Source organism: Heloderma suspectum, chromosome 3 (assembly GCF_057233095.1).
Source record: "Heloderma suspectum isolate Gila_16-S chromosome 3, 16-S_ref, whole genome shotgun sequence".
In the NCBI taxonomy this organism is placed as follows: Eukaryota; Metazoa; Chordata; class Lepidosauria; order Squamata; family Helodermatidae; genus Heloderma; species Heloderma suspectum.
In genome coordinates, this window is record NC_139460.1 from 293,448,933 (window position 1) to 293,474,985 (window position 26,053).

The window sequence follows — 26,053 nt, forward strand, 5'->3', positions numbered from 1 at the left end:
TCACCTGATCTCAACCCAACAGAGCATGCTTTTCACTTACTGAAGACAAGACTGAAGGCAGAAAGACCCACAAACAAGCAGCAGCTGAAGGCAGCTGCAGTAAAGGCCTGGCCAAGCATCTCGAGGGAGGAAACTCAGCATTTGGTCATGACCATGGGTTCCAGACTTCAGGCAGTCATTGACTGCAAAGGATTTTCATCCAGGACAGGTATTCAAGGTGAACCTTAAGTTTGAAATGATGTTGGTTTGTTCCGTTACTTATGAGCCACCAACGATGGGTGTGTGTGTATGCCACAGGCTGTCCTTCCTGGATGGTTGGTGCCCCACTTTTGTTAAACCCCTTGAATTACAGCTAAAAGTCCTGATTTCGCTCCCATCTGAGTGTGTTTCCGTTCAACTTCAGTGTGGTGATGTACAGAGGCCAACTGCCAAAACAGTTATCCTTGTTCCAATATTTCTGGCCCTGACTGTACATCAGTGACATTTTCCAGACTCACCATTATAGCCTTGATCAGTGCCATCGAAGTAAGTACAACATATATTAAATGCACAGTTAAAACATCCATTTGTATTCTTCAGATGGAATCCTTAAGCAACATTCTTTTCTGTAGGCGTTGTAATTTGGCAGGGTTTAGCCCTTTTCACATTTCTCCCATAGGTGCTGCCACCTCAAGGAAGAATTACAAGGAACTATTTTTAACTACCAATCTCTACCCCCCCCCCCCACCTGCAGCAGGCATTTCTTTTTATCCACTGTAGTCCTCACCTAGGATTTCTGCTTTCTTTTCCTTGCTATTGGTTACCAGGGCAACTATACTGAAACCCAGGTGTCAGTACATAATATGTTCTCACAAAGGCTCCCTTAGCACGTACTTTGTAGTTATTGCGTTCAGTACTCAGTGCTGATGGTGCTGGAATGAGATTATAATAAACAATACATATCTACAACAATCTGTATTCATTTTGCATTTGTCCGTAATGATGAATGATGTATCTGCCATTATTGACATGGCACTTAATCCCCTATGTATGTGTGTGTGTGAGTGTGTATGCACTGTATATGTATAGACTCTAGAGTACAGGTATGGGAATCATGGTTGTATTCAGATATTGTAATAGACCATAGTTTATTATGACAGGAATGAGCTTAGTTTCCCTCCAGGGAATGGGTTGAAGCACTTGGTCTAAAGGGAATGGAATGAAAGGGCTGTTCCAAAGGCTCCACAGAAAAAGATGAAATGTGCAACACAGTTTTAAGCGAAGCTACCTGCAAAGTCTTCCTTCCGCTTTAGAGATATCTAATGGAACCTTAACTACATCAGTACTTTGACCAAGACTGGTCAAACACTCCCCCCCCCACTAAAAATTAGATTTCCCCCCCTTCCAGCTGTCTGCATAGAATTCAACAACTGACACTCATGCATTGTTTCTTTTTTCCAGTGCGCTTGAACAGAAATTCATTTGAACAAATTAAATTACATGCTAACACGCCTACACAATTACTGCTAGAGCACAGTTAGAATGGTGACTTACTTAGGCACTGATTACAATAACATTGTGCTTGGTAGAACTGTGAATAGAACAGATGAAAGAATGCCTCCGTTTTCACTAGTGCCCATGAAATGTGATAAGTTAAACAAGAAGGTTTGGCAAATCGCTAGGCCAAAAAAGCAACAACACACAGAACAGGAGGGAAGAGAGATGAAAGGGGAACGCCGAACAGATGGCCATCTAAAAAATATTGGATGGAAGGTTTGCCAAGGTATGGGACAGGATTATTAAATTATGCCTTGGAGTCTTGGAGGGCATGATAGAAAACAGCAGAATAAACTGTCAGGAAAAGTCCAAAATTGTAGGTTCTAAAATTCAAAGAGAGATGGATGCCATAATCTGTTAAGCAGAGACTAATACATTTCATCATTTGGCAAATACTAGGCTGCAGGGGGCACTGGCTAACCTCAAACCACTTCTGTTATGAGGGACTATATGTTACTCCTAGCCACAAGCTGATGGGTGTCTCAGATTTCAGTGATGTCTCATGTTGTTCCAAAGGCTGTCAATTCAGTGTTGTTACCTTCACCTTTGACTTCATGTGAGCATGCATTTTTTATCTATTATGGGCCACATTGAGTCATAGGGGTCATTGAGTCATTCACATATTGCATGTACACAAGAGACACCTTCTTACTTTTGCCTGTGGCATGTTAATAGCATAGTTTCTAACATTAGCACCTGGATAACATGAAATGCCCCAAGTCAAATTGGAGCCATCCACACCATAGCTTTGCCCACATAGTCATGTGGGGTTTTCATGTTACCCCATCAGCATCGTAGTGGCTTCATACCATCAGCGTGATATGAGAAGGGAGCCCAAGACGTTTTCAGTGTATCCTTAACAATGTGATATGTGAATGCTACAATCCATGCTTATGAATGTGGGTATCATATTGGTCATCTCATCAGGCATCTGGGATTGGGTGCAACATCCTATTGAGTACACATAAAATGGCAAATACAGATCTGCTGCAGCCTAACAGTGTGTTTCTTTGGAATTTTGAGCTTAAGTCAACTGAACCCACTTGTCCGTGATATTATTCAAGCAGTTTTGCTGAGATTGAAACTGAAGGAAGAAAATTGATCCTAATAAACCAAGGATCACATTTAACTCTTTTCAAACTTTCATGAATGCCTTGACATCAAATGGTGGAACAGATTATCATCTGAGGATGAATGTATGAGCCTTTGCAGTTTGCAGAATATTCTAAGCAGCATAAGGTTTTACGAGTAGGTTTATGGGCCTGTTCTCAGCAAAAAATACCTGAAATCTGACCATCAGAGAGAAGATGGTCCTTGATGTGTTTGAAGGAAGCTCCAGTTATCTGTGCTGATGTTTCTATATTATAACATTCAAAATTTTAATTCAGAGAGGGAGGATAGTAACCAGTGCTGCACCTGGATACTATAAAGAGAGCAAAGTCAACAGTGGGTCATTGGAGAACAGGAACTTCTTTTTGATTGGAGATCAGAAGATACAATTTCGTATCAAAGATGAAAGGAGGCAGACTAGGTGAGCATGCTTCTTCCATTACTCAAGCATCCTAGACTTCTGAAGGTCTTCCAAGAAGTGTTGATTTGTGCTTTTGCAGTTCTTTGAGCTGCTGAGAATTGTGTATATTGTGTTGTAGATTGATTTTCAATATCTTTTGATATTTTTAATGCCCTAAGAGCATAAAAGTATTAACTTTTCTGTTTAGGCTAGTAGACTATAAGGCTGGGTTAGGGCAAAGCACAAGATTGGGAGCCAAATTCCTCCCACTTTACTCTTACTCACTTGCCATCATCAGCATTGGCCATCACTGTCTGACTCTGAAAGCCCTAGAGTGGTGTAATAAGTGAGTGGGAACACATTCAAAGGCTATACTTGACCCATAGGTTTCTTGTTGCCTACCAGTGGTTTATCCCAAGCAGTTGATTTGCAATGGTTTAGGTGACAACATTTGGTCCTTAGTACTCCAAAACCTCTGGAGGGTATCAGCCTGGGGAAGACTGCTCTAAGCCATGGGAAAGGCCAGTAGCATGCACGTGGTTTTTCTCACAACTTGTGAAAAACAAGCAATACTATTTTTAAAGCAATAAAAATGTGTTGGTTGTGTCCTTTTTGATAAATGAGAAGATCCTAAGTGCAATGGGGTCCATTGTAGAGTGTTAAGTCTTTTTAGGAGACCATTGCAAGTGTTTTTAGGATTGCAGCCTGAACTGAGCATACAGTAGCTTCAAGGAAACAAAATGCTGGCAGTTGCATTTGGATCACAGCTGACTGCTGACATTGAGGCCAGTGGAACTTCCCCAAGAACTGATCTCATAACAATTCCAGAACTTCACCCTATTGTGGTAGAGATTTAGGGGTGTGTGTGCATGCATGGCTGTGTATATGCACAGTATGTATGTACACACACATACAAACACATACATACAGTCATACACTCACCCATGATGCTGTTTCGGGATATTTGCCTTCCTTTAGAGTCAAAAGCATGCCGTATGACTCAGTATGAAAGGAATTTATGTGTCTAACATCAAACCAACATCAGTAAAATAATGATTTTAATCAGATAATAATTCAGATAGTTCTGTTTGTTTAGCTTAAAATGAACACCATTGTAAATGTCTTCTCAGGAGACCCAGAAGCATTGGTGTAATTATCAGAACAAGATAAGTTATATTTGAAAGGAAGAAAAAAATATATTGCCCGATTGTGTTTGTATTCTTTGCACTCTGTAATTCATAATTAAAGACTCCTAGGGTTCATACAGATGTATCCTCAAAAAGGATTGACTGGAGGTTTTTCCCCCTACTGCAGAGCAAGCCTTGCTTCTCTCTGCCTCCACAATATATTTAAGAGAGATTCTCATCAGCTACTTGTATGTTAACCTCAGTTAGTCTTGCTTTTCTACCAACCTCCAATCATCACACAATCTCACACAGGCACCAGAGCTGACGGGCCCCTCAGCAAAGTGCTGTCTGTGGGTCTTCCTTTCTTTGATGCCCCCACTCCCACCTCTGGTGATTAACCTCGGCCCTTTTACCCCTAGCAATCCTGCAGCAAGCAGCTTCTGGCCACCATCTTAGATTTGCCTCCCCAGTACCCTGGAACTTGTGTCACTCTGAAATATTGGGGGGGGGGGATGAGAGGGGGGGAGAGAGAGAGAGAGAGAGAGAGAGAGAGAGATGGCCACTGCAATTGACAGATGGTAGCTGGAAGGGACTTGGTGCCAGAGTACCAGGAAAAAAATGTATTGTTTGTTTCATTTAAAAGCCAGGGCCCAGAGCAGACTTCAGGGGTGGGCTGTCTCCTCCCAGTGTGTTTTGGTTCCAGCACCTGCCTGAGTAGGCCTTGTGGTGGTGCAGAGCCTACACAATCTTTCTGCTTGTTAAATGTATGCATTTAAATGATCATTTGTCGCTTTATTTTTAAATATTAATTTAAAAAGAGGAGGAAAACTGCTCCAAGGATTGTGAGGGAGATAAGGTTTATTCATGACATCACAAATACCACCCAATCAGAACTGTGCAGACTTGGCTACTTTTATAAAACATCAGAACAATTTTCCCCTGAGCGCAACCTAGACAGGGAATTATACTTCTGTATACAACACCATGTGTGTACTTCCATAACAGCTGAACTAGTCAAACAGTATGTATCAGTACATACTCCTAGACTGTGAACCAAAACTAAATATCCGTTCCTATATTTGCAGAAAAAATCTGCAGCCTGGTACGGCACCTATTTTCCAATATTGCTTTGAGTTCATTTGACAAATGGGTTCACTGAATTTGATATACTGAGTTATATCTAATGGGTTGTCTCTAATGTTAGTCTAGCTTAGGTCCCATTAATTTCAGTGGTCTACTCTAAGGAAGACTAACATTGTATACAACCGACTGATTAGATGTAGCCAGCCCAGTTTCTGACTGCGGGCTTTTAGTTGTTCTTTATTGGGGCAGGGGTCACTTATTTTAAATAAAAGTTTATAATGTTAGCAATTATTCCAGGTATATATGAAACATCCACTGAGCAGTGCCCCTGAGCACAGCCCACTGAAATGAATGGAAGTAGTGTAAATGACTGATTTACAAAAAGTAAAGTGAAAATGGACTGTTACTGACCAGGTTCAGATGACATGCCATGGGCTTGTCATGGCATATTTAACCTATGAGGAGCCACAGTGCCCACAGGCACCAGATTGCATATGCAACCCCCACTCAGGGATTGTCATGTTATGTGAACCCAGTGAGCGTGGGTTATGCGAGGGTTAAAACAGACCATGAGTTATTACAAAACCCATGGTCGCTGGTTTTGCATGACACAACATATTTGAAATGGCAGCTACACACCCAACCCTGCAGTCTTACTGTGTGTTAAATAACCCATGATGGGCTGTCATGTCATGTGAACAGCTCCAGCACGTGGCATATTTAAAATATAATAAATATATATATATATATATATATAGAGAGAGAGAGAGAGAGAGAGAGAGAATACTTTTTGATTACCCTTCCATTCATTGAGTGTTCGAGGCAATGTGTAATAAAAGCAATTCAAAGAACAAAACATGCGAAAACACAAAAACTTAAAACATTCTTTAAACTGAGGGTTACCTCCTTTTGATTTCACACCCTTTTGCATCCTGTCTTCAACATTCTTTTCAATGTTTCCTTATGGTTCTTGTAGACTTTTGGTCTTGTGCCAGTATTCATCCTTGGAGAAACTCTACACCACCCTAAAATCCTGCCTGGGGCTTTCTGTTTCCGTTTTAAATGCAGGATCACAATGGACTCCCTTTACATGTGCTTCCTTTTCCCCCTCCCCTTTCCCCCTCCTTCTTGCCCTTATCTATGTCTTCCATATGTTTCATTGATCTAGGTCCTCTTCTTGAGGCTTTTCCTTTTTCATGGAGGGAACTGAAGAGGAACTCAAGCTCTGTAACTTGATAGCTCATTATCTCCGTTCTATTTAAAAATAGAATAAAGGTCATTAAGTGCAGGAGACACCCTGGAGGTTAAGATCATCATCTAAAGGGCCTGCAAACTTCCGTGAGTGAGCAATCTCAATAGCAGGATAAAAGCTCCATGTGAAGAAGCCCTTAGATGGAGTTAATCACCCACTTTGGGCTGTACTTCCAAGATCCTGTCTCCAAGAAGCCCCAGTGCCAGTGCACCAGGGCCCTCTACCAACCTTACACTCTCCATGGGCACTTTGATCAGAAGGATTTACCTCCTCCCCACAAGAGCAGCACTAGGGAGTGGGTCTTCTGTACGTCACATTTTGCACACCCCACCTTGGACAGGACTTTGTTCACTTGCTGTTTCTGAGGAAATCCTGGTTAGTTTCTTTTCTTCCGTTGACTAATATGCATAAATTCAGCAGGTCACTACATCTGATCTGAGGTCACATTGTGGTTCTAATCTCATGGGGATAGATACATGTCCCCCATTCCCTGGAGATAGATAGATAGATCAGAGCTGTTAATGTTTTTGTAAAAATTCAGTGCAGCCCACTGAGACTTTGGTACAGGGTGAGCTAAAGTGTTCTTTGCAGCAGCTCGACAGGTTTATTACATCATTCATTTGTAGATTTATTAGTGCCTTACCTGTACGTTACACTCGCCATGGGAACTGGCATACCCATGGTGAGTTTCGCACCCTCAACAATATCATTAAGTACAACTCAGTGCATGAGCTGCAGCAAACATATTGTCAGTTTCCCCTACTGCAATCCATGTTGGTGGTGCTTAGTGGCAGGAGTAGAGAAAATAACAATATGGTGGCCCCTACTGATATGGTTAAACATTACGGGCAGGATATTGTGTCAGTATCACAAGCAGATTCACTAACAGAAATATTTAGGCTTGAAGTATCTTTCTGACTTGAAGCAACACTTATTTCACCAGAGCTATTTAGATTTCAGCCAGAGAGTTTGAGACTCAGACTTTACTCGATTTAATGCAGTCAGAAAACGATGAAATCAATGAGCCATATCTTTGACTCATGTAACTCAGCATAGCTCCATTGATTTCAGCAGAAAGTGTAGTATCTGGCCCAGTAATCCCTGTATGCCTGTAAACAATGCACTTTTCTAGTTTTGTTATTAAGATGTAAATGATAGAATTATTATCCTAGACTGCTTATATTATCTAGATTAAATCTTGTTGATAAAGCAATATGATTTAACTGGAGGTTTATAAAACCAGAAGATGGTTTCCTCTTTTCTGTAAGCATTGCTTGGTAACAAAATAAAACAAACACATTTTTCAAAATACAAAATACTGATTGTATTAAGTGTTAATTTTAGATTTGTTTTATATTATATATTTATTTGGAAGTACTGCATATTGCTTTAAACTAGGGGCGCTGTCCCAGAACGTTTCTCTTAGGTATGGCACAAACAGGGATAACATAACAGGGATGTGAACATGCAAAGTTAATATAAAATTGTGTATGTTAAAAGCATTTGTAGGGTTTTTTTTTACATCCCAGAATAAATGTGTTAGTGTTATAAATAGGACTATGCAAAGGAACATTTTTGGTGCCAAAAAATTGTGTTTTAGGAAGGGCAGAAAGTTGCTTGACACTCCTCTTGCTCAACTCTTTGAGAGCTCTTCCCCACTCAATTTTCATTGGCTTTGGCAACACATCTTTAAACTAGGGCATAAGAACATAAGAAGACCCATACTGGATCAAACACAGGCCCATCTAGTCCAGCAATATGTTTCTACCAAGTCCAGCTAGATGCATATGGGAAACTCACAGGCAGGACATGAGCACAACAGCACCCTTCCACTTGTGTTTTCCTGCAACAGGTGTACAGACGTAAAACACCTTTTTTGTGCTAACCATATAAACTCAGCCAATTGGGGATGACTTAGCATGATGATGGTATCGTAACACTATCACTTAATCAACGAGGTTTGTCTATGTGCCAGTGAGATAAAGCCAATTCAGGGCAATGCTTCTCCCTTACTTTGAATGCAGCATATTTTCACCCCTGTTTGCAAGATCCCTCTCCTGAAAAAAGAGTGAAAGGGGAATGCTTTTCACAGTTTTGCAAGCACTTTTAAAAAAACACACAGTGCTGTTGTTTTAGCTTGTAACTATTTTCAGCACAGCACAGTTACTCCTTTTCTTGATGTAAAGGTATTTCTGTCTTTGGCACAAAGACTCAAATCCCTAGTACATAAGTGCATTTATTCATTATTTTTATTCTTACATTTATATCCCACCTTTTTTCCTCTTGCAATGAACCCAAGGTGGCTTACATAACCCTCTTCGTCTCCGTTTTATCCACATAACGACCCTGTGAAGTAGGTTAGGCTGAGAGTCAGTGACTGGCCCAGAGTTACCCAGTGAGCTTCATGGCTGAGTGGGGACTAGAACCTGGATCTCCTGCGTCCCAGTCCAACAGTCTAACCATCAAACTACACTACCCGAAACCACCTAATAATAAATCTATTTAATTTTTTCACAATAATAGTCACTCGATGTGTAGAAACAGTGAGTTGATCAGAGATAAAAATGTGCCTGTAGAATAACCATATTTAGTCAGAAAAACAGAGGGGGTTGCCTTTTGCCCTCTCAAAACAGCTATCCTGAGTACAAAGGCAACTGATCAAAATCACCAAAGCCTGCATACTCACATCAGTAACAGTGTGAATACATATGTGAGTTTAGGTGAATAGAATTCAAACAGTTGTAAGGTGTTGGAGGGCCAGCTAGAGCTTAAATTTTCAAAGACCTGCAGAATTAACACAGGCTTTTCAGACAGCTCCCCTAAAATGGTGTCAATGGCTAATTGTCTTATTCCATGTGAGGAAAGGTTGAGTTTGTTACTCCAGGGTAAGAAAAGCAAAGATTTATTCAAATAATGTTTCAGCTCCTGATAAATAGCATATTTGTGCTGGCAGTTCTTCAATGTCTGTGAAAATCCATGGAGATATTATAATGGCATGGAGTTGATTTATGGGAAACAAGATTCTATCCAATTGCCTTTTTAAAACAAAAAATAAATTTAAAAACTCAGTCTTCCTTGTATAAACATAGTACAAAATGGTATAAAAAGTATTCTGTAAGTCTGTGAGTGTTACTGCAGTATCGTAAAAACAGAAAAAAAAATAAACAGACACAGTATGCTGGCGCAGTTTAATTTTAAGACCTTCCCCCACCTAATTCAGCAACAAAGTTTCTTCAAAAATATACCTCTGAGGTACATTTGAATGAAGCCTAGTTCAGTCAGGAAATACTTCACTTTGGGATAATCAGGTTGTCCCTCTTAAAAAAGAAAGAGTGGTGCTGTATATTGAAGTTTTCAAAGTTTATGCTGTGCCTGCTTGCTGGGACTGTTTATTTTAGCTATTTTTATATCACGGCAAGGAGCATAACCTTGTACGATGCTTGCAATAATGTTATGCACTCCGTGCTCCATAGTGTTTACAAAATGATACCCAATAACTTTGATCTTTGGGAATAATAACGTTCTTCATATAGAGCTGAGTTCTCTACAGTCAGGCTTAGAAGTTTAAACGAGTGTAGCTATAAGAGTGTACTATAATATTGCAAACTGAAAGCAGATTTTCAGCCTTTATTCATCAATTTTATTTTTAAATTCTTACCTTCATCTTAGGCTGCTCTCACAAGAAACACCTAAGTCAGCTTTTGTATTTCCAACGTCTGCGTTACGTGGTCATTCTGTCTTGCATTTCTCATGTTCAAATGTTGATATTTTGGGATTCTTATACATACTACATCCCACATTGTGAGAAAGAAAACATCCAGAATTTACCCTGTAAACTCCTGAGGCTGGATCCTGTTTTTAAAAATGATTATGACAATCATGTCCATTGATAGTATTGTACAAATTTAGAAGTAGTATTTCTGTAGTAAAACCTAGTAATTTGGTGCCCACAAATGCAAATGTTTGTGTTTATTTACAGCAGGGGTGGGGAACGTGGTGCCCTCCTGAAGTTAAGTTGAACTTCAACCTCCATCCACCCTGACCATTAGCCATGCTGGTTGAGGCTGATGGTAGTTTTGAGTCCAACAACATCTGGAGGGCCACACCTTCCCCACTCCTGATTTACAGGTAGAGGGGAAAGCATTTGAAGCTGCATTAACCATATTCACAAGAGAACAGGCAGCATTAAGAATCAGACAAAGGTTTTTTTACTTGAGCATTCTGTTTCCAACCTTGGCCAGCCAGAAACTCCTGAGAAGCTCACAAGCAGGACATGACATAGATAGCTGCTCTGTTGCTTGTCATCCGCATTAATTGGATAATTACAGAATTGGAGTGTGACGGGGATAGAGAACAAGCAGGGTGGAATCAAGTGGATGTGAGCACAAAGCACAAGGAGCTGCAGCACCTATCCCTATAGATAGTCAAAAGGAGCATTCTAGGCAATGCTTATCACATTTCTAGAAGGAATGAGGCACCAGCAGAGGATGGGGAGATTTGGGAGGGGAGAGAAGCAAGAAGCAAGAGAGACTGGAGCATGTGGGAATGGGAGGAAAAAAGTCTGTAGTGAGCAGAGGGAAGGAGGCTCAGTTGAAGCCCCTTCCCCCTTTCCAACACATACAAACTGTCGTCAACATCCTCAGCATTATCAGGCTTGCAATGTTTGCAGCAAAGTGACAGTTTAACAAGAGAGGCAGTTTAACTTCCGCTCTGGGACACAGCGGATTGAGTGGGACCTTTGACAAAATGTTGCAGTGTGGAGTGCTCCAGTTCAGGGTTGCAGTTATGCCTATTTTCCAGGATACTCCATCCCATTTCCTCCCTAGTGTTCTGCTCCCCACTTCCAAACAGTAAGTCAGCATTCCATACCAACTGAGCATGCTTAGTCCTCATTGGACTATTTTTGGGGTTCCCTCCCCGAGAGTTTTTTCCGTAAATGTTTGTGTGTGTTTTTGTCCTTCCACAAACTTTGGGGCTTAACCAGTCCTGTTGATACATGGTAGTGTTTCTCTTGTACATGGATAGCATTGTTTTGGCTACATAAGGATAGGCATTTGGAGAATGAGTTCATTATTAGTATGTACAAGCGGAACCTGCAACAAAATCCCTGTTCAGGATTCCAGCGACTACATTCCATCATCCTGACCCCAGTTTTCCATCCCCCCACCCCCACCCGGGGTCAGGATCTGAGGCCACTAATGGGTTTTTAAATTTTTAGTTTTTATAAAAGGTTTTTGTCGTTCTGCAAGCCTTGAGCTTTTTCCAAGCCTGCTGATCCTCTTTCTTGTGTATTCCTGCCTGTATATTTATGATGAATGAATATGCTAATGCTGGGTGAATGGTCCTTTTATCTAGGAGGTATTTTTCTTATCTATTCTTACCCTATGAACTTCATTAACGCCGTTTAATCTTTACAGTAGCCTTGTTATCTATGTTTAAGGTTGCCCCCTCGGAGAACGTTGCCTGATGTTAAGTAGTGGGGTAGTGGGGTGGCAAGAGCAATGTCACTCATCAGGGCAGCATGGCCCAGAGGGAGGATTTGGAGAGTGTTACACACACAGCTGTCTCATTTACAGGCATGTAGTTATTAAATGAACATGTGAAGGCTGAGTTACACCATTGATCTATCTAGTCCAGTATTGCAAGCTCTTAATTTGGGAGGGCTATCCAGGACCTTAGGACTTTATATATGGGATCCTTCAACCCAGGAATGGGCAACTTGTGGCCCTCCAGGTGTTGTTGGACTGTAACTTCCATCAGCCCTAGCCAGGTGAGGGATGATAGCAGTTGCAGTCCAACAACATCTGGAGGGCCACAAGTTGGCCTCCCCTGCAGTAACAGAAGGTGCCAATGATTCAATCTGAGGCTTTCATCATGCAAAGCAGGTGTTCTGCTATTGGGCTAACAAACAAACAAGAGAAACACAGATAAAAAGAAAGAAAATGACATCTCATTTAAATCTAGTTGTTGACAGAAGGTAGTATGCTTCTCGTCTCCCCCTGTACTTTTACAGGTAGCAGTATGGAATCCATTGGCTACATGGAGATTTTCTTTATGATTCTTCGTAACAGAAAATTTTATTTAGTCTCTTTTCCACAATCTTAGGAAAGGCTTTGATAGAGGTTGCTGCATATGTCACTGATCTGAATATGAAATAAAATCATGCCATATCGTATAAAAAGCAGATACTATAACTTTTCCTTTAACTAATTTAAGTTGATACATCAATCTTTGTGCCATGGCTATTTGCCACAGCTCCATGTACCAAGACATCAGTGTTAAAAATCCTGCAGTTTTCTAGCATTTAGCTATTACCTTACCAGCTGCCATCAGCATGAACATACTTGATTCTTTAGATGTCACTTTTGCATTTTGGTCTTCCCATATTGTTTATTTTATTATTACATTTCTATCCCGCCTTTTTTTCCTCTTGCAAAGAACTCCTCTTCTTTGTTTTATTCTCACAACAACCCTGTGAGGTAGGTAGTCAGTGATTGGCCCAAAGTCACCCAGTGAGCTTCATGGCTAAGTGGGGACTAGAACCCAGATTGCCCGAGTCCCAGTCCAGTACTCTACTATACCACACTGGCTCTCTGCTGCTGTGCCAAAGCATAATAACTGATCTGATTTATTTTCCTGTATGAGGGTCAAGAAGCAACAGTAAGAACCAGACATGGAACAACCGAGTGGTTCAAAATTGGGAAAGGAGTACGGCAAGGATGCATATTGTCACCCTGCTTATTTAACTTATATGCAGAGTACATCCCGAGAAACGCCGGGTTGGATGAATCACAGGTCGGAATTAAGATTGCCGGGAGAATTATCAACAACCTCCGATATGCAGACGATACCACCCTAATGGCAGAAAGCGAAGAGGATCTCAAGAGCCTCTTGTTGAGGGTGAAAGAGGAGAGTGTAAAAGCTGGTTTGAAACTCAACATTAAAAAAACGAAGATCATGGCATCTGGCCCCATCACTTCCTGGCATATAGAAGGGGAAGAAATGGAAGCAGTGACAGATTTTACTTTCTTGGGCTCCAAGATCACCGCAGACGGTGACTGTAGCCATGAAATTAAAAGACGCTTGGTCCTTGGGAGGAAAGCTATGGCAAACCTAGACAGCATAGTAAGAAGCAGAGACATCACCTTGCCGACAAAGGTCCGTCTAATCAAAGCTATGGTTTTCCCAGTAGTAATGTATGGCTGTGAGAGCTGGACTATAAGGAAGGCTGAGCGCCGAAGAATGGATGCTTTCGAACTGTGGTGCTGGAGAAGACTCTTACGAGTCCCCTGGACTGCAAGGAGGTCAAATCAGTCCATCCTAAAGGAAATCAACCCTGAGTGCTCATTGGAAGGGCAGATACTGAAGCTGAAGCTCAAATATTTTGGCCACCTAATGCGATGAGAAAACTCTCTGGAAAAGACCCTGATGCTGGGAAAGACTGAAGGCAAAAGGAGAAGGGGACGACAGACGATGAGATGGCTAGATAGCATCACCGATGCAATGAATATGAACTTGAGCACACTCCGGGAGAGAGCACAGGACAGGAAGGCCTGGCGTGCTATGGTCCATGGGGTCATGAAGAGTCGGACACGACTGAACGACTGAACAACAACAACAACTGCCATAGTGGGCTGGAGAGAGTATGGCAAGATTTTATTTCTCCTCTTCAGTCAGCCAGTTTTGTCAGGGCCAGACATTTTAAAACATTGCAGACATAATGCTGCCCAAATTACATGGTGCATGATCTGGTTGTTTAGTAGTCCCTGGGCTTTCAGCCTAAACGTTGCTGATACGGCAACAGGAGCAAAACATCATGTGATACTCATCTGGACTTTTCTCTCTCATTTTCACATTCCTTATGAAGACATACAGGGCTGCCCTTGGCTGCTATTAGGACAGCCTCATAACATCTCTGTATTTTTTTTAAAAAAATATCTTCTCAATATATATTTATGAATAGCCTGCGAACAGAGGCTAATTGCAGTATCAAACACAGTGCTATCTGTGTAGCACTGTTGTAAAGAGTCAAGCACTTTGAGTGTTATAAAGTGGTGTAATAAAAAGGGTAATTATAAGCTAGCATAAGGGAGCCCAATTACATAATACGGAAGTAAGCCTCACTTCCTTTATGTACGACAAAATGGCATTCTGCTTATTACAGTTGAAAGCATCATTTCTTTGCCTGAAATCTCATCACGCATTTCATCCAATAAGCTTTGACTATCTTGCAGCTAAACTACAGTGAGTGGTGGCGATAATGTAATGATTGTAATTTGCTACTCAGTCTTCTATATGTGTGCCTCTCTAAAGTATGCACACATACAGAATTAAATCTTTCTGAAAGCCTAGAAGCAGCTGATTTTTAAAGAGATGCATGCCTATTCTGCACATATTTACATTTGACAGGGCATGCTTGCAGTTTATAGTTTTGTAAAGTGTGAATTGGTCCAGAGCTGGCTTTGAAAAGTAACAGGGGCCTTCTTATCTTTCCCCTATATCTATGTGTACATTATACGATCTGTCACCCCCAACCTGGTGCCCTCCAGATGTGTTGGACTACAACTCCCATCCCCCAGCCAGTCTGGACATAATAGAAGTTGTAGTCTGACACATCTGGAGGGCACTAGATTGGAGGTGACTGGTTTGTATGGATCAATTTCCATTGGGATGGCTGTAATCTGTCTCCGCTTTACATTACAAGGTAGGCTGCAAGTATCTCCTAAGATTTCCACTGCACTCTTGAAGTATACATTTTGTTAAGATTTCAAATTCTTTATTGTTATTAGAGTTCTAAAGAATGAAACGAACATTTCACCTTGTTTGTTTGAGTTCGTTACATAGCCTCTAAAAATCTAACAATCTCAGTTTTACCTTCTGCCTTTTACATCCTCCCCCCTGTAATATGGTTTTATCTTTAAAAAAGAAAGAAAGAAAGAAAGAAAGAAATGGCCTCCTGTTTAGATTATTTGAAAATTGAGACGTTCTCAAATAGATTTGCATTTGACTTGCTTGTTTGTAATGTTTAAAAAAGAATATTCCCACTTCATTATTTAAAAGACAAGGCTGAAACTCATAACCCAACAAGGTCAACAGCAAATCTTCTGTGATTTTAATGTCACTGGAACTACATTACGTGAGCATTCTGTAATACCAGGAAAACCTGCCTATGTGATAGTTGAGGTTTGGGTGCCACACCACTTGCCTTCTCTGCAGTGCATGCTTCCCAAACAGAAATGTTAACGTGCTAATGCACCTGCAATGTGATAGCTTCTCTGAAGGATAAAAATAGCATGCCATCCATTAGACAAGAACAGCTTTTTCCTTTTTAACAAATTGTGCACTTCCTTTACGTTATTTTGTTGTTTAGGTTCTAGATTGTCACATATAATTCCAATTATATTTTAATTAATGTAATATAACATTGGAATTTAAATTTGCTGGGGGGAAAACTCACCTTACAGCTGAGCATGCCATATGGTCCTTACTTAAAAAGCTGTTCCTTCTTCACACCCTATGTCTTGCCTCCATTTTGTTGTCCCTTCCTTATTCCAGAGAGAATCACCACATAGCAGATTTCCCAATCAGATACCACTCTTCTGGGCTATTTTAATTGGGAGGCTTGTATCCTAATTGCCTTTCGTAGAAGGACATCCTGGGATAAACTCAAGACTATTTGAGTTATGTTTTGTGTTTTTTTCCCTGCTGTTTCCAGATTTTATCTAAAGAAAAATTCAAATTGGAATTAAAGGTTCCTCCTTGCATGAAATGTGAGGAATTTTGAGGGAAGCCAGAGGAGGCTTCAGTGGGTAGATTCACAAATCTGTGAGTGGAGTTCCATTCATAGAATCATAGATTTGGAAGGGACCTCAGAGATCATCTAGTCCAGCCCCTGCCTACTGTGGAGTACAGCTGCAGTATCCCTACCAGATGGCCATCCAGCCTCTGCTTAAATACCTCCAGTGAAAAAGAACTTACCACCTACTGAGGCAATCTGTTCCACTGCTGAACAGCTCTCGCTGTTAGGAAGTTTTTCCTAATGTTTAGCCAAAATCTCCGTGCAATTTCCACCTCTTGGTTCTAGTCCTTCCCTTGGGAGCAGCAGAGAACAAATCTGCTCCATGTTCTGGGTGACAGAAGTCATGCTATCATGGCTCCCTTTAGTCTTCTCTTCTCCAGGCTAAACATACCCAGCTCTTTCAACTGTTCCTCATAGACTTGGTTTCCAGACCCATTGCCATCCTGGTTGCTCTTCTCAGGATGTGCTCCAGCTTGTCAATGTCCTTCTTGAAATGGGGCACCCAGAACTGGATGCAATACTCCAAATTCGCCCTGACTACTGCAGAATAGCGCGGAACTGTTAATTCCCATTACCTGGACACTGTGCTTCTGTTAATGCAGCCTAAGATTGCATTAACTCTTTTAGCAGCTGCATCACGCTGCTGGCTCATATTCAGCTTGTCATCCTCTCAGACACCTAGGCCTTTCCCCATGTACTGCTGCCAGGACCATGTACTGCTCCCCCATCCTATACTTGTGTCTGTGATTTGTTGTACCTAAATGTAAGACTTTACATTTATCTCTGTTGTGTCGCATGTTGTTAGATTCAGCCCAGTGTTCCAGCCTGTTTAGATTCTTTTGAATCATGGAAGGTGATTTTCAACTATTCCCCTTCCCCACCCCCCTCAGATCTGCTCCAGAGGGTTGGTGGATCCTGCAGAACAACATGGGAAGTGATGTGGGAGGCTGCACTGAAAAGGAAGAGTCTCCTCCCCCTTTCTGTTTGCAGAAGCCTTCACTGAATCACAGCACATGGAAGGACTTCTTCTATTTACGGAACAGCCTCGCAGGATCCAAACCAATAAGCTTAGTGAAATTTATATTAGTGTGGTTTCTTACATTGCTACACTTTGCGTTCTTCAGTATGAAACATTAACCAACAACTTTGTGTTCCTAGAATGGCATCAGGCCAGTTACCTATTCTACCAACTGGCCCATTTGGCTCTAGAGGGCTGGGAAACACTGAGAGGGAAGTACTTTTCATGGAGGATGCATTGCCACTTTGTCTCATTGTTGGTCAGGTAGCCTGAGTGACACTTCTGCCAGCTTCGGTTGGTGTCAAGGATAAGCTGGCTTCATCAGTTTATGCTCTGGTAGCCTCTAAGTTAGATTACTGTAATGTGATTTATGTGGGGCTGCCTTGAAGATGGTTCGGAAACGGCAACTTGTGTAAAATGCAGCAGCCAGATTAACACAGGGACCAGAAGCTCTGAACACATGCCCAATTCTTCCCACTTGCACAGGCTGCCTGTAAGTTTCCAAGCCCAATTCAAGGTGCTGCTTTTTATTTATTTATTTATTTTTATTAATTAAATTTCTTAATCGCCCATCTGGCCGGTCACCTGGCCACTCTGGGCGATGTACAACAGTATAATTTAAAACAGTAAAATTACACATTAAACATTATTTAAAAATACCCCAACCCACCCCAAATATCTGCCTGAATAACCAAGTTTTCAGTGCGTGGCGGAAGCTCGTTAAAGAGGGGGCATGGCGGAGTTCCCTAGGGAGGGAGTTCCACAGAGCGGGGACCACCACAGAGAAGGCCCTCTCCCTCATCCTCACCAGCCTAGCTGTCCTGGCTGATGGGACAGAGAGAAGGCCATCCGAGGCTGATCTTGTTGAGCGGCCTGTCTGGTGTAGGGATGTACGTATCCCTTACCTTGCCGTCCGCTGGGGGTCTGCCAGGGGGGGGGAGGCGATCCGTTCCTCCCCCCCGGAATCCTCACCGGCCGGCTGTGCTCCACGGTGATTCCACGGAGCTGCCACTTGGCTCCGAAGGGCCAGCGATATGGCTGCTATGCCATATCGCTGGCTGATGGGGATGTGACGTACTGCGGCCACAAATGGTGTCCCGGACGCCATTTGCAGCCGCAGTACGTCCCCTTCAGCCAGCAATAAGGCATGGCGGTTGTATCACTGTCAATCCAAGCCAGAAGATCCAGCTGAAGAGGATTCCGTGCTGAGGCGGGGGTAGTTCTTCCGTTCCGCCACGGACTCCGCCTCAGTCTTTAGAATCCAGCCTCATTGGAGTCGGTGGCGGAATTCTCTGCTGTCCCTAGTCTGGTGTTGCTGGAGGCGCTCCTTGAGATAGGCTAGGCCGGAACCATATAGGATTTTAAAGGACAAAACCAACACCTTGAATTTGGTCCGGAAAACAACTGGTAGCCAGTGCAACTCCTTCAGCACCAGAGTGATGTGATCTCACTGGCGGCTGCCTTTAATCAGGCGAGCTGCTGCGTTTTGCACCAGCTGCAGCTTCCGAACCGTCTTCAAGGGTAACCCCATGTAGAGTGCATTACAGTAGTCTAGATGAGAGGAGACCAGGGCATGTACTACTGATGGGAGCAGATGGTCGGGAAGGTGGCCCACAGCCACCATATCAGATGGAGTTGGTACAATGCTGTCCGTCTCACGGCTGACACCTGAACTTCCATGGAGAGCTGGGAGTATAAAATGACCCGCAGGCGGCGGACCTGGTCTTTCAAGGGTAGCCGTACCCAGTTCAACACCAGGTCAACATCCCCTAACCTCCTCTTTTCTCCCACCAAAAGTACCTCGGTCTTGTCAGGGTTCAGCTTCAGCTTATTCCTCCCCATCCAGCCACTCACTGTCTCCAGATATTTGGACAAGGATTCTACAGCCAACCCCGGTGAAGATTTGAATGAGAGGTAGAGCTGTGTGTCATCCGCATATTGATGACACCTCACCCCAGACCTCCTGATGATAGCCTCCAGTGGCTTCACATAGATGTTAAATAGCATCGGGGAGAGGATGGAACCCTGTGGCACCCCACACGTGAGCGGCCATGGGTCCGACACCTCCTCTCTCAGTGTTACCCTCTGGTGCCTGCCAGAGAGGAAGGACCAGAACTACCGCAATACGGTGTCTCCAGTGCCCAACCCCTCCAGGCAGTCCAGGAGGATACTGTGGTCAACGGTATCAAAAGCCGCTGAGAGGTCAAGGAGAACAAGGAAGGAGCATTCACCCCTGTCCAAAGCCCTCCTCATATCATCCACCAAAGCAACCAAGGCTGTTTCTGACCCATGCCCAGGCCAGAAGCCCGATTGAGATGGATCTAGATAATCGGCTTCTTCCAAGTGTGCCTTCAAGTGCATCGCCACCACCCACTCAATGATCTTGCCCCAAAATGGCAGATTCGAGTCTGGGCGAAAGTTGTTAAAAATTTGGGGATCCAAGGAGGGCTTCTTTAAGAGCGTCTTATCACTGCCTCCTTGAGGGCTGATGGCATCACCCCCTCCTCAAGGGAGGCGTTTACCACCGCCCTGATCCCCTCACCCAATTTCTCTCTGCAGTTCATAATGAGCCAAGATGGGCAAGGATCAAGTAAGCAGGTGGTCAGCTTTACAGATGAAAGCACCTTGTCCAGTTCAGAAGGAAGAAGCTGGAACCGATCCCACAAAACCGGTTTGCCACAGGCCACTTCTCACTCGCTAACTGTATCCACGGTGCATGGAATAACTCTCCTAACACTCCTTTTGACCTATAAAGTATTACATGGTTCAGGACCACAATACCTGACTGTGTGCCTTTCCCGGCAAGAACCTACCCATATACTACGATCATTATCTGAGGTCCTCCTCCAGAGGATGACAACAAGGGAGAGGGCTTTCTTAATGGAATGTCATCTACTCAGTGCCAGGTTAAGCCTTTCCTCTACTCCCATTTGACAGCATATGATAAGGCTTTTAATAGATCCTAGATTTAAAAATTGTTATATTTTTGTACATTGGTTTTATAATATATATTTTAAGGTTTAAATCTTTGTAAGCCACCAAGAGACCTTCGGCTATTGGGTGACAGAAATGCAACAAATGAAATGAAAGCATTTCTATTTAAAAGCATACTTTTAACTACTGATGCAGACAGAGGAGTTAGATGCACATCTCCATGAATATAGCATCTGATTCAATCAGAAAAAATAGCTAGTAGAGATGTCTATATGCTGGTAGAGATGTCTATATGCTTTGGAGTAAGATGCAAACTGGACCCAGAGCACCTGGGAGCTGCCTGCTGTCTTTATCCTTTCTCTTGCCATCCATTGCTCTATTGTCACTGCCGATCTGCCGTAGCCATGTTTGTGGCTCCAAAATGCATGCATAGCAAAGCCAAAGGTGGCTGCCATATAAACATGGCAGAGTTCAGAGTTCCCAATGAAAAGCTAGAATTGCAAAAGTAGAACAAATCCAACATTAATGCAGGAAATTGTTTACAATTAATTATATGTTAGTGTGGAAAAAGAAGCAAACTCTCCAATTGATCCTTTCCATTCACAAATATTGGACATCATTTGATGGTTTCGGTACTCTTGCTGCTGTATTTGCCAGAATTATCTAGTCATAGGCCCATGTCAATAAAGCCGTGTTGGCATACTTCGCCTTACATTATGACCTATTCTGCAGTACTTCTGAAATGCTGAATGTACAATTGTTCTTAGGAGACCAAGAAGACAAATGTGATGCTAATTTGCAACAGTTCACATTTGTTTTTGAGGTCCCAAAACTAGCCATTTGTATCCTAAATTGTATCCTGAGTATACAATGCACAATTCCAGCCAACGTTAAACACTATTGATTTTAATGGGAAGATTCCACATGCACTAAATTCCCTGATATTGAAACCAATGATGCAGTCTTATACATGTCTTCTCAGAAGTAAGTCCATTGAATTTGGTGGGACGTGCTCTCAGGAAAGTGTGTATGGGATTGCCGCAGCTGCAGATCTATACACACTTACCTGGGAGTGTTGTTGTTTATTCGTTCAGTCGCTTCTGACTCTTCGTGACTTCATGGACCAGCCCACTCCAGAGCTTCTTGTCGGCCGTTGCCACCCCCAGCTCCCCCAAGGTCGAGTCCGCCATCTCCAGAATATCATCCATCCATCTTGCCCTTGGTCGGGCCCTCTTCCTTTTGCCTTTCACTTTCTCTAGCATCAGCATCTTCTCCAGGGTATCCTGTCTTCTCATTATGTGGCCAAAGTACTTCAGTTTTGCCTTTAACATCATTCCCTCAAGTGAGCAGTCTGGCTTTATTTCCTGGAGTATGGACTGGTTTGAAGTCACATTAAACTCAGTGGGACTTAATTCCAAGTAGATGTAGATGTTTAAGTTATAGCAATAATCACACTAACATAATTTGTAATTATTCACTCATTCTTTTATGTTTGTTATTTTTGTTATTTTTGTTATTTAATGTATATTTTGTTTTTTAAATATGCTTATGTTTACCTTTATAAAAGCATAATATTACTTTTTTAAAAAAAAAGATTTGACCCATGGAAATGGATGTGACTTAGGTTGGTCATGACTAAATTACATCTCATTGTTTCAATTGGTCTACTCTAAGCTTGATTAATGTCTGGATCCAATTCATGGTGTTTTGTTTATCTGCAGTAATTGTGAGATTTGGAGACAGAATGCTTTTCTGCTTGGGAGGGAGTCCAAAGCAGGTTAATCGAGTTTGGGCTTGGGTGTTTTTTTGTTAACCTCATCTGTGGATTCTAAACATGTAGAATGTTAAAGCTGCAGTTGCTCTTTCAAGGCTCCTGCAAACTTTTCCTGCTATAGGAGAAAACTTCACAGAATTTCTTAGATGGTCACTATGCAAGATCCCAAGCTCCCCCCAGTGGATATTGGCATAGTAGAAGTACAGTTTGACTTAACAGCATCCTCACCCCCCACTCCTACCCTTCCCAGCATGTATTCTGTATTTAAGTAAGAAACAAAATGCAAGAACAGATATTAATCTCATAAATGAAAGTAGGGCTTGGTAAAGTTCTACAAAACCCAAATAGCAACAATATAGTTCATTGGCATCAGCTTTTCATTCATCTTTAGGGGGGCGTAGTATAAAGTGGCTATATCTTATAGAAACACATATTAGGATCATTGTCAGCTCTCGTCCATCAACTTCACCAGTGAGTTTCTTGCTGAAAGGTTAGTTTAGTTTACTGGTCCAGAGTGTATCTTTCTAGGATCAACTTGTATATTTCTTGAGTTTGCTACTGACTTATTTAAGTGTTATATTTAGCTAATTAGGCCATCCGTTATTGCCACTGGAGGGACAGTGCATAGATTTTGTGCCAAAGTGGATATATTCTGGAGAAGATGCGTTCACCACCACAGATCTGCATTGATTAAAATAGGCTAACAATGCACATTGGGAAGGAAAATAAGCTTTTTGAAAAACAATGGCAACAACACATCCTGAGTAATTGTTACTAAGAATGCATGAAAATGCATTAGGTTAAAATGTGTGTGTGTGTGTGTGAGTTAACCTGGCAAGGAAACTGTTTTTGGTCTCTTAGGACTCGTTACATTAAATATATATTTCGGTGTTTTATAATGGCTCTTTTGTTATCTAATGCTCCATTGCTGAGGTGAGAGGTCATGAAGTAACCTAGACCTCTTTGCAAGTCTCAGCTCCTTCCATAATTTCTCTGCTGTGACATGCCTCATCCTTCTGGCTCAACTATTTTTCTCTGTACATTAACCATATATTCTGCATGTTGTGATGGCTTTTGCTGTACCCCACCACCCACTCAGGGCTAATATAAACTTTGCAGCCCCCAGGTAGAAACTTCCAGAAAGCACTTCCTAATGGTGGCATCCACACAGCAGATACATGGCATTTAAAAGCCTCTTCTGTAGGTCATTGGCCCCAAGCGTACAGCATCTATGGGCTGGCACCAGATGTTTTGGGCCTGGATCTGTGAGTGCCTGGGACCAGCAAAGATGCCCCACATTGTCCTGGTCTTGCCTTGCCTTATGAAGCACCTGAGCCATACTGTATTGCTAGAGGAATCCTCCTGTTAGTTTACCCATGCCTCTTTGTTGTTTACTTCACTAGCGGGCAAGATCGGCTAAACCAGCCTTCCTGAACCTAGTGCCTTCCAGATGTACTGGACTGCAACATAGTAAGACTCAGATGCTTTTTAAGGCAAGACAGGACCAGTGGATCATCTTTTATGGTCCCAGGCACTCTATCATCCCCATTTGGATTTGGGCCTGAAAGACCAAGGAAAAGTATGGGTGCATGAAGGCTAAGTTGTAAACAAGCACAATTGGTGACATTGCACTATAGCATCACTGATCATGGGACATGTCAGTTAAGGCATCAGCCTTAGCTTTCAGTTTCCTGACTTTGTGGAGCTTGAGCCATCATGAGATAGCCTTCACTCTGGTCTTAAAGTGGCAAGTTTTTTTGATGATTTATTTACTACTGATTTTACAGCAGTTTCATAGTCATGGCTTTCCTCATCCCCTGAAAAAAAATCCTGGGAATTGTGGTTTGATGCTGAAAATGCTCTCAAGAATTACAGTACCAAAGGTTTCTTGGAGAGAAGAAACAACTGTAAAACAAGTTTTAAACTGTATTATAGAACTTTGCAGTAAATCCCCTGTTGTCCACATCACCTGATAATTCAAATATAACGTGCTTCCATGTTGCATACACTGATCCTATTTATCTAAATGTCTAATATACTTTGTTTCCTATGTTCCATATTTATTCCTAAACAGTAATTCTATTTATTTGAATGTCTAAGTACATCCTGTATACTCTATTATGTAGTGGGCATCCTTTGTTTCTTATTATGCTGTTCCATATTCTTCCTATTTTTGAGACATTTCAAGGCCCTCTTATATACACCCTGGAGTTTCCATTGTAATTACAAGCATGTGTTTTGAAAGGCATGTTGACGCAGTCAGTTTGATTGACTGTTCTACTGGTGTTACTTAACCCCAACAAAATCTCAAGAATTATGTAAAATCCCATTATCAGACATACTGTGTTATGCAAATGCCAACTGGCTAGCAGCAAAAATGAGACTCATATGTGTTTGGCCGACAAGAGCAGAGACAGATGGGTGGAAATAAACCATTTACTCTGACACAAGAGAGATTCAAGTTGGATCACTAGCATACCTATAACAAACACAAGCTTTCTAGCTTTCTGCACAAAAGCTCAGTATAAGATCGTATTTTACTGAATTAATTTATTCCCTGCAAAAGACAAAAAAGCAAACAGCAATACTTGTTCTAAGTGGCCCTTTGCTTAAATTAAGGTTCTAGTTTTCATGGCCACTGCTGCTTCTTGGATTGATTACTAAGGAAAAGAAGGGAATTGGAACCATTCAGATTAAGCCATTTGTTCTGGCAAGAGGAAATTTGTGTTGCTTTATATTTTGTTTTTAGTGTGTCCCTGGGAGAATGGATGCCACGGTTGCACATTTAACTGTGATCATTGAAAACATTAATTTTGTTGACTAATTGCTGTTTTTCAAGCTCAGGGTGCATCTGACTGGGGCTTGTTTCAGGAACCAGATGTGCTCATTCAGCTCAGCGAATCCCTAGAAGTTAAATGGGGCCTTGAGCTCAGCCTGTCTGCACTGGTCCTGCCTGTCTCTGCTATACAGATAAGGCTGATTGTGGGGGCAACACGGGCAGAACTCTAACACTCAGGTGTGATGTCAGTGCGGGGTAGGCTATGCTACATTGCACTGATTTAGTCAAGATCTTTTCCCTGCACTTCTGGGTTGGTGCTAAAGCATTGAATTGTGGAACGCATTGTGCAGGTGAGCCTCTTCCAAATTCTTCAGGGAACTTGTAGGAGAGGAAGGCTCAGTCCCAGTTTGTGCCAAGCCTTGGAGACCCTCAGAAGCAGCAAGACTACAAAGCTTTTTTTTTAAAACAACAACTAGTGGGAAATAGTCCAGTTGAAGATAGTACATGATCTAAACCAAGACTGGGCAGAAGGTAGATCTCTAGAAGTTTGGACTTCAACTCCCAGAAGCCCCTACCAGCATGGCAAATGGTCAGGAATGCTGGGAGTTTAAGTCCAAACATCTGGAGATCTACTTTCTGCCCAGCCCTGATCTATATGATGGCAAACACAAATTTTGGTTGTACACCAATGTCACACACAGTTGTTTTCCATAGCATGGCTGACTTTAAACATCTGCAAACACTCATCTGGGAACCATGGCTCAGTTAGTTGCGGCATAACATGTATAGCTGTCCTTAAAAGAAACCTGAAAAAGAGAGTACATAAGACGATGCCTTTTCAGCTATTTATGTGCATGTAAATGGAATCAAAATAGCTCATCCAAAATGAAGAAATGCATTAATTAATACCAGAGAAAGCTAATTTATTCTTATTCTGTTTTGCTGTGTTTCAGGGACGATGCTCTAGGGAGAACTGCAAATATCTTCACCCACCGCCACACTTAAAAACACAGTTGGAGATCAATGGACGCAATAACCTGATTCAGCAGAAGAATATGGCCATGTTGGCCCAGCAAATGCAATTAGCCAATGCTATGATGCCTGGTGCCCCATTACAGCCAGTGGTGAGTTTTGTTTCGAATATTCTTCAGAAGTGTCCGAGTGCACAGCCACTGTCAATAGCAAAAAAGAAGCATTGCAGAAGTAACAACCGTACTCTTACTCTCTGCCCATTGGAGAGG

The 26,053-nt window shown here is 42.1% G+C and overlaps 1 protein-coding gene across 9 annotated transcripts in view; it reads left to right on the forward strand.

The window, feature by feature from the left end:
• Window positions 1–26,053, forward strand: part of MBNL1 (muscleblind like splicing regulator 1) — a 211,706-nt gene that overhangs the window by 136,008 nt on the left and 49,645 nt on the right. For all 9 annotated transcript variants that reach the window (XR_014789608.1, XM_084847293.1, XM_084847294.1 and 6 more), the window contains exon 3: window positions 25,766–25,936. Coding sequence is in view for 8 of the 9 variants with exons in the window: in XM_084847293.1 (XP_084703419.1) it covers window positions 25,766–25,936 (171 nt within the window). In the remaining variant the exon portion in view is untranslated. The remainder of the gene's footprint in view (window positions 1–25,765; window positions 25,937–26,053) is intronic.